This window comes from Rhodamnia argentea, chromosome 3 (assembly GCF_020921035.1).
Source record: "Rhodamnia argentea isolate NSW1041297 chromosome 3, ASM2092103v1, whole genome shotgun sequence".
NCBI classification, from domain to species: domain Eukaryota; kingdom Viridiplantae; phylum Streptophyta; class Magnoliopsida; order Myrtales; family Myrtaceae; genus Rhodamnia; species Rhodamnia argentea.
Window position 1 is genome coordinate 5,065,791 of NC_063152.1, and position 13,768 is coordinate 5,079,558.

The 13,768-nt window shown below is 41.7% G+C and overlaps 2 protein-coding genes across 2 annotated transcripts; both read right to left on the bottom strand.

Moving 5' to 3' along the window:
- Positions 1-1,766: 1,766 nt before the first annotated feature.
- On the bottom strand, positions 1,767-2,563 carry LOC115757319. Its single transcript, XM_048276537.1, has 2 exons — positions 2,148-2,563; positions 1,767-2,012 (listed from the first exon to the last, which is right to left on the bottom strand). The coding sequence occupies exons 1-2, from the start codon at positions 2,387-2,389 to the stop codon at positions 1,886-1,888; spliced, it is 369 nt and encodes a 122-aa protein (XP_048132494.1). The 5' UTR covers positions 2,390-2,563; the 3' UTR covers positions 1,767-1,885.
- Positions 2,564-9,458: 6,895 nt separating this feature from the next.
- Positions 9,459-11,618, bottom strand: LOC115727898 (pectinesterase). Its single transcript, XM_030658213.2, has 3 exons — positions 11,152-11,618; positions 10,471-10,996; positions 9,459-10,361 (listed from the first exon to the last, which is right to left on the bottom strand). The coding sequence occupies exons 1-3, from the start codon at positions 11,581-11,583 to the stop codon at positions 9,670-9,672; spliced, it is 1,650 nt and encodes a 549-aa protein (XP_030514073.2). The 5' UTR covers positions 11,584-11,618; the 3' UTR covers positions 9,459-9,669.
- Positions 11,619-13,768: the final 2,150 nt, after the last annotated feature.

Below are 13,768 nucleotides of genomic sequence, written 5' to 3' on the forward strand. Positions count from 1 at the left end.
AGGCCGGAAAGATGACGTGGCACGTCGAAAAAGTTGCTATAGCACTCAAGTGAACGATTTTGCTCCAACTTGGCACTCAAGTGAGCAATTTTTTAAAATTATGACACTTAAGTGAACGTTTTGAAAGTTACAGCATTCAAGTGAGCGCCGTACCCAAGTTATGGTACTCATGATATACTTATCCCAGAAATCACTAAATCCATCTCACTTGGAAGGAAACCTCTCATTCAGGAGCAAATGATAAGCAGTCCATGGGCAAAAAGAAATGCGCAACGGGCAACTAGGAACTACCCAACACTTATACATTGACATTAACTAGAACTATGGAGGGTACGAGGAGCACTAAGGACAAAGTATAAATACACTAATGATGGATTTCAGTGCAAAAAAACAGCAAAAGGCATGCAAGCAAGATGGATGGAAGGAGGACTGCATCTGGCGTCGATACGATCTGCTGAAGCTTAAGAGAAGACACAGCAGGTTTGCAATAAGAGCAGCAAGGTCACATGGATGACAATGACATTCTTTGTCAAACCATAACTTCCTTAAGATTGTAAGTTCTTCCTTTAAAATTAACGTTGACCCTCAACTTGTGTTCCAGTTTTTGTGAAATTCTTTGAGAATCAAAATGAGTAAAGTAGATGATTTGAAAGCTTTAAACCCCACCAGATTAAGCATTTGACCTGGCTGATGGACATGTTTCTCTTATATTCAAGCAAGAAGGATGAATGCGGGACTGTATCTGGCATCAAGCCAATCATCTCAAGCTTAAGAGAAAACACAGCAGGGTCGCAACAGGGGCAGCTAGGGATAAGTTACATGGATAAGAACAACATTGTCAAATATCAAAGGGTAGGTAATGTTTGGGTAGCCATCTCGTTATCCAGGAAAGCGTAGAGCTAGGGATAAGTAATCATCAGAAAAATTAGATTCTTCCACTGTAGATAAATAGATGATGGAAAACCGCTTACAGGATTTTGATGCAGGACAACCTTGAGATGTTTCATTAAGAAGTTATCTTGATGCAGTAGAGCACGCTATAAGGATATATATCGAAAAGACAGACAAGATCCATAAAGAGGATCTTCGGACTAATATCTCTATGGAGGAATTGCTTCCTAAAAGTCAGGGGTTGATTTTCATTTTGCTTTCCCCACACACACAAACGAAGTAGAAGATAAAACAGAAGGAACAGAGTATGATGGCCTAAGCAGGTCCATGTGTTAGACTTTACCACCCACTGTAGTGATGAAAGGTCGTGGCGGTGCAGGTGGCAAGAATTTCTTATAGGGAGTGCCCTAAATCTGGGATCGCCAGAAAATGCATATCGTTCTATTCCCCGCAAACTAATCTGATATTTCGTTGTTCACCAAAAGGCCCAAGGTATCAGCTACACTGGAAGATTTAAGGTAAAAGAAAATGAATGCTCAACATTTAGCTATCTGTAAGATCCACTGAATTCCATACCCAGTCTTCCAATTATCCAAGTACGCCACCTTCTTCACAGCCCAGAAACATACCAAACAAGCCAAGCTGCATCCCTGAACCCTGGTAAAAAAACAGACCAGCTTTGGCAGAACGTTTCTATCCACTGAAGACATGGGCATCTTCCTAGTGATGTTATGCATTGTGCCTGCAACACTGAAGAAGTAAACATACACGGCACTGATAAGCCAAACTTTCTTATCGTGCCAAAGCGTCTCCCCCGCAAACGGCTGCCAGATCAATATCAAAGCAAAGGTGATCATGATTTGCATCTTCGACAGTAGGGGCGGGCAGGTGATCGGGCCAACCCAGAGCCTCCGTGACTAGATGAATTCTGCCATGCACTCAGGCATCCGCAAGAAGTCCCCCTGGTCCTTCTGGTCCGAGTCCTTGAGACTCTTCACCTCCGGCTCGACGAGGGGAGCGAGTTGACGCCGAACAGCGCAAAACTGGACTGGGACTCCTTGAACTCGAGGTCGGAGTTTGTGAGTGAATTGCTCAGCGGTGTATGGACATCTGCAGATGACGGAGGAGAGAAAAAGTTCTGGGATTCTGTTGATTCAGATCTAAGAAAGTATTCGTTTAGATATCTCTAAGTTTGTGGGTTATGAGCTTTAACGAAGTGTTAAAGCTTCTGACGATCAATAACCCAAATAATTACCTTATGCTCTTCAAGACTCCTTATCGAGTCTGCCAATCTATCCACGGACATTTCCGTAAACTCCAAGCAATCAGCCATGGCCGCTTCTTTCTCTCGTTCACCCAGCGGCTTACATGCTTGGTGGCATCTATAGCTATTTTCATGCAGATCGCTGTCTTTTTCACAAACACTAGGAGCAACTTGTTGTCGCTCATGAACAAGGCCACACCACAGGGGACGATTTCTGAAACTGTGGCTCGGCATCGAGACTGATCTTGGGCCTTGCCACAGATATGCCCAAGAGGGGCATTAGCAAATTTGCTGGTCTTGATAAAGTGGCCTGTGATTATGGCAGATGAGAAGATGAATGCTACAATGGAGAGAATCAGACAGAGACTTTTTGTTATAGAGGTTTGTGTATTTAGCAATGGCTGAGTGGAGGCTGTTAGAATATATTTCAAATATTAAATATGGGCTTTATTAATTGTAATTGTAAATATAAATTTGGTCTAATAAAGATAGATAAATCCTAATTCAAATTTGATATGGGACTGGATAAGTATGGGCCGAGATAAGCTTTATCCGTAATGAGAGGATAATGTTTAAATCTCTATAAATAGAGCTCAAGTCCCTCCTCTAAACCCCGATGTCCACACAACCTCACATCAAGAGTCGTCGATAATGATACGTGAGGGGGCCGTCTCATTGAAGCCAGTGTTAAAGGGGGTTCATAGAGGAGAAGTTCTTGAGCAACGGATCGTCGCAAATTCCGCATCAAGAACGATGGATCCGAAACAAGGTGCGTCAATGCTTCTACTTTATGAATCTATAATTCGTGTATCTAAACGTGATTATCGTGGATTGTTGCACAAGGGTATAAATCCCAGCTCACATGTGGTATCGTAGCCAACGCGTTCTAGATCTCGAATTATGTTCCGGTGTATTTTCCGAATTTTTATTTTCGTCAAAATTGAAAGAAAATTATATATTCGGAATGTACACGACTAGAGAAAAACCATATAAAGATCGTCGCCCCGGAGACCGCCGCACCGCCGCCCACACGCGGCCACGCGCCAAACGCACGCGCATTGCGCGAGCCCCGCACGTGCTCGTACGGGGTTGGCTGGACTTCGCCCTGCCGGGTGTAACCCGACCGCCGGAACCCGACCCGACCCGTGACCCGACCTGCTTCGGTTGACCAGTTGACTCCGGACTTCCCGGGTTTGCAAGATGAGGTCGGACCGGGAAACCGGTCGGACCGGTTTGAAAACCGGCCAAGATGCGGGAACACGTGCGAGAGCACGTGTCAGTATGCCTCACGCGCAGCTTCAAGCGGCGCGTGAGGGAGCGTGAGAGGTCCGATTCGGGTGTTCCAGGTACCGACGTGCTCGTATTCTCATGCTCTACAATGTGGTATATTTATTTTACATGTTTGATATTTTTATGAATGGAAAATACCTATAGAATCCCAAATACGTGTATTGTTTGGGGTATTTTTGGCGTATTTCAATGTATTTCTATATGGTTTCGTGAAATATAGGTGTAATCTCACATGTAAGTACCACATACAGATATGGGGAGCATAATTTATCAATTACATGTATATAGTTTAACATGTATTGTTGAGTGAATTAGCACGGCATGTAATTTTGTGGATGATTGCCCCCATTTTTCGAAACTACATGCATACGGTTAATGTGAAATATAAAGATTATGTCCCAATTTCCGAAAAATCTAATTGGGTTGTGACTGCCAAAGTGGCACACTTGATTGGATTTAAATAAATAAAGGTTAATAAAGTATTGGGATGTCTCCTGCTTTAATGTATAGTTATACTCCCAAAGGAGGTAATTGTGTGTTGTTGCCTGGAGGGTTGCATGTACAGCATATGGTTGAGGATTGGTTGGTCTAAGTGATTTCCTACACCCAAAGGTGGTGATTAACGAAGATTAGAATAAATTCTCATGGCCCGTAATGTCTGAGAGTATACTAACCGCATGTCATGTCTTTCCGCCCAAAGGTGATTATATGATGATGTATGTAACTCTCAAGGTAAATTTTCACATTATGCTAATTATAAATGTTGATTTTTTCAGTCACCTTTTACGTGAACGGCAACTCCATAGCTATTGAGATTCTTACTGGTTCTAATTTTAAGAAATGGAGAGAGGATTTTCTGTTTGGTATGGAATTAGCGGATGTTCATGTCGCTCTTAATGAGGATAGACCGATAGCTCCCACCGATGCTAGTACATATGCCCAGAAAGCAGGGTTTGCTGCTTGGGAAAAGAGCAATAGGATTTGCTTACTTCGATGAAGCGATCCAATCCATAGAACATCTTAGAAGTGATTTTGATGCTGACATCACTGCTAGGGAGATGATGGAGGCCTTGGTGGCTAGAAATCGTGACTCGCCTAATGCTGAAGTAGGCACACATATGTCGGGATTATTCAGTTTGAAGTATGATGGTTCTGCTGGTGTTAGGGATTACGTCCTAAGGATGGTTGATCTGCAATCAAAGCTTAAGGCTCTTAATGTTGCTATCCCCGATGCTTGTATTGTGCACCTTGCACTTAACTCCCTTCCACCTGAATTTGGCATCATCCAAACACAATACAATACCGCCGATCAACCATGGACAATCAATGACTTGATTGCAAGGGTAGTATCGGAGGAGACTAAGCTGAAGAAAAATAAAGCATACATTGCTATGTTTACACACATGTTCTCGTGCCAAAAGGGTAGGGGACACAAAAATCGTGCTCACAAAGATACTCACTCATCTGTTGGTGCATCCGACAACTTGGGTTCAAAGAAGCCGACCTTTAAAAGGGACGGTAAAGCTGGTAAGGATGGTCTCTGTTTCTTTTGTAAGAAGGGAGGACACGTAAAGAAAAGCTGCGCTAAGTATAAAAATTGGTTGTCTGCGTGAGCCTAAAGGTAATGATTCTTTGGCACCGGTTTGTGAATCTAATCCCGTCAAAGCCCCATCTTGGTCGTGGTGGCTAGATAGCGGTGCAACTAATCATGTTGCGTTTACCATACAGGCGGGGATTCATAAAACGGAGGAAGCCAAATAAGGAAGAATCAAAGCTCACCGTAGGAAACAACCAGTAAAGTTGACGTCGAGTTCGTGGGAGATGTCATTTTAATTCTAGATTCCGGTTTTAATTTGATGTTAAGAAACACATTTTATGTACCTTCCTTTAGACGGAATTTAATTTCCGTATCAAGTTTGGACACGTGTGGTTACTCTTTTGAGATTTCAAACAATGCAATTTCTATTTCTTTTAATTCAAATAAAGTTGGGTATTGCACTATGTCCAATGGATTGTACAAGATTATGTTTGTCTCCCAACGAAATATACATCTAACTTATACACCCGAAAATGTTGTTTCCAAAAGACCTCTACCTAAAGGAACAATCTTACGCATTATGGCATAAACGTCTTGGTCACATCTCTAAGGAAAGAGTGGAAAGACCAATAAAGGCGAGACATTCCATCCCCACTCTCAAAAGTGATCTAGACGCACATAAGACTACGTAGAGGTAAGATGACTAAAACAAAGAAGAAAACACCAACTTGGTTCTCATTTATTAGAGATCATCTATACTGAGTATATAAGCGGACCCTATACAGCAACATTGTGTAGAAATTCTTATTTCATCACATTTATAGATGATCATTCCCGATATGGTTATCTGTATTTGATTAAGGAAAAGTTCGAATCTCTTGACAAGCTCAAGATTTTCCGGATAAAGTTCGAGAAACAACTGGGAAAAGTCATAAAGATTGTCGATATGACTGTGGTGGTGAGTATTATGGGTGCGACATGGCGGCCTTCTTAAAGGGCCATTCGCCAAGTACTTAGGGCATACTGGGATTGTGGCTCGGTTTACTATGCCCGGTAGTCAGGGAACGGGTACCTCAAAGGCGTAATCGTACACTTATGGATATGGTGAGATGTATGATTAGCGGAACTAATTTACCTGGTTTTTTGTGGGGTGAAGCTTTGAAAACAGCGCTTTATATTTTAAATCGTGTTCCTACGAAATCTGCGCCTCTTACTCCATTCCAGTTATGGATGGACGGAAACCTAGCTTGAATCACACGAAAGTTTGGGGATGCCCTCAGAAGTAAAATTGTATAATCCAACTTTGAGCAAGTTAGACTCCAAGCACCACTCGATGTTATTTTTGTGTCTTATCCAGATCATTCAAAGGGATATCGATTTTATAATCCCAATGGAGGAATGAGAATTGTAGATTCACGATGCGAAGTTTCTAGAGCTTGATGTGCGCAAAAAGGTGATTGTTTGCAGTCTATTGAAGATAATGGTATGGTGAGTACTTATATGTCGTTTTCTATACCTGCGACAATTGTGGAAGTTCCTACCAACACCGATCCCGTTGAGGCTCAAGAACCTACATACTATCGATGAAATTCCTCAAGGCTCTCAAGAACAGGAATGAGGTTGAAGATGCTCTTCTAAGGAGATCTTCTAGACAAAGACGATCAGCTATACCGGCATGCTACATAGTTTATTTAGGTGAGCAAGATTATGATATCGGTTGTGTTCGATCCGGTGACCTATGCGAAGAGCTATTTCTTGTCCTCGGTCGATTTATGGCTAGATGCGATGAAAGATGAGATGTTGTCTATGAAACATAATGGTGTTTGGGAGCTTGTTGAATTTCCTGAAGGATATAAACCCGTTGGTTGCAAGTGGGTGTTCAAGACTAAGAAAGACTCCCAGAGGAAAGATTGAAAAATTTAAAGCCGATTAGTAGCTAAGGGATTCACTCGGATGAAGAAGGAGTAGATTATGAAGCAACTTTTTCCGGTCTCTTCTAAAGACTCGTTTAGAGTAATCATGGCTTTAGTAGCTCATTTTGATATGGTTTAGCTTTACCGGATGGACGTTAAAACTGGCTTTTCGAATGGAGACCTTGATGAACAAGTTTATATGGCACAACTCAGAAGGTTTTGCAGCAGGGGCTGCAGGTAATTTAGTTTGTAGATTGAAAAAGTCTATCTATGGTTTGAAGCAAGCTTCTAGACATGGTACTTGAAGTTTCATAGTGTTGTTACTTATTTTGGGTTCATTGAGAACAAGTTAGATCTGGCATTTACCGCAAGGTCATGGGAGGAAATTTGTTTTTCTCGTTCTTTATGTTGATGACATCTTGCTTGCTAGCACTGACATTGAATTAATGCATGAGACAAAGAGAATGTTGTCACAGAACTTTGATATGAAGGATCTTGGCGAAGCGTCTTTTGTTCTTGGAATTGAGATCCATAGGGATCGTTCTCTTCGCATATTAGGCTTATCTCGGAGGGCATACATTGATCGTATTTTGGAGAGATTCAATATGCAACAGCGCAAACCAGGAATTGCTCCCTCCGTAAAGGTGATAAATTGAGTCTTTCACAATGTCCTCATTCAGATATTGAGAAAGCACAGATGAAGAATGTACCTTATGCTAGTGCACTTGGTAGTATCATGTATGCACACGAGTTTGTACTAGACCGGGACATTGCTTTTGCAACAGGACTTCTAGGCGATGATAGTCAAATCCGAGGACACGATCACGGGTTTCTTGCCAAGAAGGGTTTTGAGGTACTTAAAGAGGACCACCAGACTATATGCTAATTTATAGACATGTTCAAAACTTGCAGCTAATAGGCTATTCTTCGATTCGATCTATTTGGATGTCGGGATGACAAGAAGCGCGACAACGGGGTACGTTTTTATGCTAGCAGCGGAAGTATCATGGAAAAGTGAGAAAAGAAGACGATTTCATCCTCTACTATGCAAGCGGAGTTTATAGCATGCTTTTCAGTTCTACTCGCAGGTATTTGGCCCGGGAATCTCATTAGGGAGTTGTCCGTGTTTGATTTTGTTGATAGACCCATATACTTTTATTGTGACAATAACTGCCGCGGTGTTGTTCATTAACAACAACAGTAGGTCTCAAAGGGTCTAAGCATATGGAGGTTAAGTTTTTGACCATAAAGGAATCCGTACATGGGCACGTTGCGGTAGAGCATATTACTACGGATGTTATGATTTGCTGATCCACTAACTAAAGGTCTACGTCCTTGCGTATTTGAACGACATGTTATTAGCATGGGCTTAGAAGCATCGTGGGATGCCATTGTTTAGTGGGAGCTTTCTATTTTTGCTCTAATAAAGTTTGCATTTGCATTATGTTACTTTTTGAAACTGTTTTGATATGTATTGATTCTTTTACATTCAATTGAGTATTTATGAATGTGTTATTGAATGCATATCCGTTAAAATCTCAAGGTATTGTGTACACCTTGAGTAATGGCTGGGGCATTTATTTTTGACCATGTGCATATGTCTTGTTACACATAAAGTATAGTTAACTATAAAGGTAAGATATATGTGAGTTCGTTGGAACCATAAGGAAGTTCTCTTGTGACACATCGGGTTTTGTGACACATAAAGTAAGAGAATGGTGACTGACAAAGAGGATAACATATAAGGTGTCTCTTTTGAGATGTTATCCGTTTGCCATACTACCATATCAAATCCATATCGGTAAAGTTAAGAGCATTTGTGACCATGGATAGCTCTGTGTCTTTTGATGCGATTCTTGCTATGATTCGGTGCTTAAAACTTTATGGGATCGGATTGACTATTGGGAATTATCTATAGACCAATATAAAGATGCGCATATACAGTACAATTTCAATTAATCTAGCCCAAGTGGGAGAATGTTAGAATATATTTCAAATATTAAATATGGGCTTTATTAATTGTAATTGTAAATATAAATTTGGTCTAATAAAGATAGATAAATCCTAATTCAAATTTGATATGAGGCTGGATAAGTATGGGTCGAGATAAGCTTTATCTGTAATGAGAGGATAATGTTTAAATCTCTATAAATAGAGCTCAAGTCCCTCCTCTAAACCCTGATGTCCACAAGAGCCTCACATCAAGATTGCTACGTGAGAGGGCCGTCTCATTGAAGCGTTTAAAGGGGCCTGTGATTATGAGCAGAAGTTCTTGAGAACGGATCGCCGCAAATTCCGCATCAAGAACGATGGAGCGAAACAAGGTGCGTAATGTTTACTTTATGAATCTATAATTCGTGTATCTAAACGTGATTATCGTGGATTGTTGCACTAGGGTATAAATCGCTGAGGAGTGGCTGCCATTGAGGAGGGACTTCAGGCTTTTTTTGTGTCACCAAGAACACTATATAAGACCTACTATGATATTAATTCCATTAATTGTTTTTTTGTTGTGTTGCCAAACTTGTACCATTGTGACAAACACGCTATCTGTCATGGTTTTGTTTAAGATTGCCGTTAAAATTCCATGTGGCGGCTTACGTGGACAGTGACAGACAAATGGAGCTGACCTGGATACGATGCAGTATTCGTGATGCCAAAACAATGTTACATGAACCATAGAGTACAATGAAGTCTCCATACGCTACAAATTATTGAATTCACAACACAACTTGCAGAAACTCGCCCAAAAAGAAAGGACCAGAACTCATTTTTCACAACCCTTCAGTGTAAGACACTCCAGTGGACTTCAACCAAGTCCCTCCCTGAATCAGCTCGGCCACGGTGAACTTATTTGCCTCTGCCGTGCTGGTGATGACCCGATAACCTGGCCACTTCACCCGCTTGCTCGTTCCCGCGCCCAGTCCCTTATTCATGTACTCCCCATAGTACAGAGTCTTAAGGGCGTAATCGCCCCTCCACACTGACCACCCTGTGGGATCAATGTGATCACCAATGTTTGATTGCATCACCACAGTCCTAGAATACTCCTTCCAAGGCCGGCCCAGATACGACTTGATCGAGCCCTTGACGGGCTCGAGATCAGAGCTCGCAATCACATCGCAGCTCTGGATCGAGATCCCGGTGTTCTGATTTGGGTCGGTCCGGCCCTGGGCCGTGACCATGTTGGACTGGCTGCTCATGGGCTTTCGTGCCACCAGCTTGCAGTTCTGGAACACGACACCCGCGTCTCCAAAAATGAAGTCCACCGTACCCGTGATATAGCAGTCTCGGTAGAACTGGCGGTTGGTGTGAGTGTAGAGGGTGTCTTGGAAGGCATCGATGCGGCACCGGTTGATGACCGACTTGTCTGCACTGACACGGAGCGCGACCGCCTGATGTTTCTGCGGCCCGGCAGTGTTCTGGAACCATATGTCCTGGGCGATGAATCCATCGCCATTCACAGCTGCAGGGGTACAGTTTACAGATTATGTAGAGAAAAAAAAAAAATTTACTCTATGATCATGCTCATCACTTCTTTTCAATCAAAGATATTAGATGAGATCGATCCTTACCAACAGTCGCGGATTTGAATGTCGTTGCACCGTCAATGACATTGAGGCTGCCAGTGATCACGGTCGAATCCATGCCGTCACCAACTAGCTTGATGTTTGTCTTGGTCTTGGCCACCTCTACATTCTCCTTGTATGTGCCTTTCTTCACAAAAATAACGTACTGGGTCTTGGCATTGCTAGGAGCGGCCGCAATCGCCTCTTTCACTGTCTTGTACTTCCCACTTCCGTCCTTCGCCACCACCACGTCAGCATTAACAGCGTCCGCTGTTGATTGCAGAAGACGACGTTCTTTCCCTGTGACCCACGATGGGAAATCGCTGATCAAGGACTCCAGGACATCTGGTTTTCGTCCTTCAGGAGATGAAGTAGAAACAAACATGGCTAGAGAAGTTCTTGCCCTCGATATCAAGTCACTGACAATAGGCTCGATCGAAGATTTAGCTGACGACGAACCCTCGAACCCGTCCAAGCAGGTGACATAATTTGTGAGTGAACTGCTCAGCCATGTATGTACATCTGCAGAAGACTGAGGAGAGAAAAAGTTTTGATTTGAGTTAATTCAAATCTAGGAAAGAATTCATTTAGATATCTCTAAGTTTGGTGGGTTATGAATTTCATGATTCTCATATTAACTAAAAGTAAGTGCTGAAGCTTCTGATGGTCAATATCCCAAATGATTACCTTCTGCTCTTGAAGACTCCTTATGGAGTCTTCCAATCTATCCACGGACATTTCCATCAACTCCACGCAATCGGCCAAAGCCGCTTCTTCTCTAGGATCGTTCACCCGGCGGCGAGCATCCTTCGTGGTGTGTACAGCATTTTCAGTCCGGATCGCCGTCCTTTTCACGAACACTCGGAGCAACTTGTTGTCGCTCATGAACGAGGCCGCGCCAAAGGGGACGGCTTCCGAAACCATGGCTCGGCATCGAGCCTGATCCTGGGCCTTGCCACAGATATGCACAAGAGGGGCACTAGCGAAATCGCTGGTCTTGATCAAGCGGTCTGTGATCATGGCAAAGGAGAAGATGACTGCTATTAAGGAGAGAATCAGACAGAGACTTCTGTTATGGGAGGTTTGTGAGCTTAGCAATGGCTGAGTGGCGATAGCCATTCTGAGAAGTGAGAGGCTTACTGAATTGAGCTATCTTTACTCTCTGCTTGTGTACCATATTCATGTGCGGTCTTTATATAGAGAAGATGATACTCATATGACAGATAATTCTTGATTTTCTTTTTAATGTATTTCTTTTTATTTTCGGTAGAAAAAGTGGAAAGTGGAAATTGAGATAATTGACCTTTACATTGTTTTATGTGGTCGCATAAAGAACTACAAATTGTTTTAACTTTACTACTTTTGGCCATTTAATCAACTCCTTTTTTCGCACCAATCAAGTCTCTTTTTGGTCGAGACAATTTCACTAGAATGGAAAATTTAGCTCGAAATGCGCCTTATTCGTTCGCTCGGCGGGATAGAAAGGGGATAACATAAAATGAGCAAAGCTCCTGCCCGATCTGAACTCTCTAGGTCAAGAAAATATTAGGTGGAATCATAGTGAAAATATAAAATCATTCACGGGATCAAAAATACAAAAATTTTGTCTACTGAATTTGTAGAGTCGCAGGATGATCAAATCCTTTTTTTTTTTTTTTTTTAACTTATGTTGATGAACTTCAAACAAATGGCAACAATGATGTTTAAAGTAGGGGTGAGCACCGGCCCAGTTCAATTTGGGAATTGAACCAAACATGCTTTACTAGATAGATTCCAGGCTAGTTCACATAGAGACCGGCTTGGTTATCGGGTAAAAGATTTAGGAACCGGCCTTGACCGGTTAAGTTTCCGGTTCTAAATCGAGAGCCGTCGGTTTTTGAGTGGAACCAGTTTTCATTAGGGATTGGGGATTTTATCCCAAGAACTATTGCACCTATGTCGATTCCCACCATTCCATAATGGCAACTGTTGTTTTCGGTAAAACCCGTTTTGAACCAGTTTGAAACCAACCCTAGATCTATTATATTTTAATACACTTTCTTCTTTCTTACGTTAAAGTATTATATTTGATCTTATGTTTATCTTTTCATGGAAAAGTTCACATTATAAGTGCAAAATAAATATGGTTGAACCAAAAAAAGAAGCAAAATAAATAAATAATTAAATAAAACAAAGAGTGGGCCAATTCTAGGGACGACATATTTGGCTGGAACAAAAGCTAGAAACCGGCTCCGACAGGATCTGGAATCTACCTACCCCGAAACTATTAACTCCTAATTTAAAGCACATTTGAAGTTTAGTCCCTTAGTGAATTATTATTTGATTCATTAACCCTAGCTTTTTATCTTAGGATGCATCATTAGGGTACTCTTTCTTCCTGTGGAAAAATGAGAATTTTCAGCTCATTTTCAGCTCCTTAAAGCAGGATTTACTATATTCAATAGTGGATTCCACTAAGCACATTCGTAGATGCTTTAGAGTCCTCCGCCCCATTGTCTATCGTAATAATGATGTTTGACTCCCCGGCGTATCGAAAGTTATCTTTCTTTTTCTTTTGTCTGGCCAGGGATTGAAAGTTAACTTGGATAATACTATTTTATACACAACAATAATTTAAAAAAAAAAAAAAGCCACTCTTTTCTCACGTGATGCCCATAACATCGTAGTTACACATGACGGTCCTCTTTAGTATGTGGGCATGAGTTGTCTAGTAAATATAGCAATTAGAAAACATCTTAAGTTAGGTTTTGGGCCATCAAACCAAATCTATCTTTCCGATCTTCATATAAGCAAGTTATCCTCGTTTCTCGCCAGGATTAGCGAATTTGAAAGGTTATTAGATCCTTGCTCGCCATGTAAGACACAAGCTAGATCATTTTGGTGATGAATGATTGAGCCTTTAGAACAATTTGCAGCACCGGGAACATCCTCTAGTCCACTCTATAAAATTTTGCAACTTTGGTTTGCAAGAAACCCAGACAAAGACAAGACATCATCCGATAGGGTTTGCCCCAATACTTTGTAAGTCCGATGTAGACATGACCTTGTTTAATACTGATTAACCCACGAATTCTTAAATTCAAAGAGCATGTGATGTCCATCATCACTGCCACCACCACCGACAACATCTACCGCCTCTCATCTGCCAAATGGGGTTTTTATAAAATTCTCTAGAAAGGATACAGACACGTGACAAAATCCAAACTATAGTACAAATCTATCCAAAAGAGCGCATATGTTAGCAGTGATTGATGAGGACTAAACAAATGACATGATGAGGGCATTGGCACTACCTGATTCCGGA

Excerpts from the sequence above, each read along its gene's own strand:
- LOC115727898 (XM_030658213.2), bottom strand. The coding sequence starts at position 11,583 with ATGGCTATCGCCACTCAGCCATTGCTAAGCTCACAAACCTCCCATAAC. Across the intron at positions 10,997-11,151 it reads GGAGTCTTCAAGAGCAGAAG|TCTTCTGCAGATGTACATAC; the intron begins GTAATCATTTGG and ends TTCTCTCCTCAG. Across the intron at positions 10,362-10,470 it reads ATTCAAATCCGCGACTGTTG|CTGTGAATGGCGATGGATTC; the intron begins GTAAGGATCGAT and ends GTACCCCTGCAG.
- LOC115757319 (XM_048276537.1), bottom strand. The coding sequence starts at position 2,389 with ATGCCGAGCCACAGTTTCAGAAATCGTCCCCTGTGGTGTGGCCTTGTT. Across the intron at positions 2,013-2,147 it reads AGGAGTCTTGAAGAGCATAA|GTCATCTGCAGATGTCCATA; the intron begins GGTAATTATTTG and ends TTTCTCTCCTCC.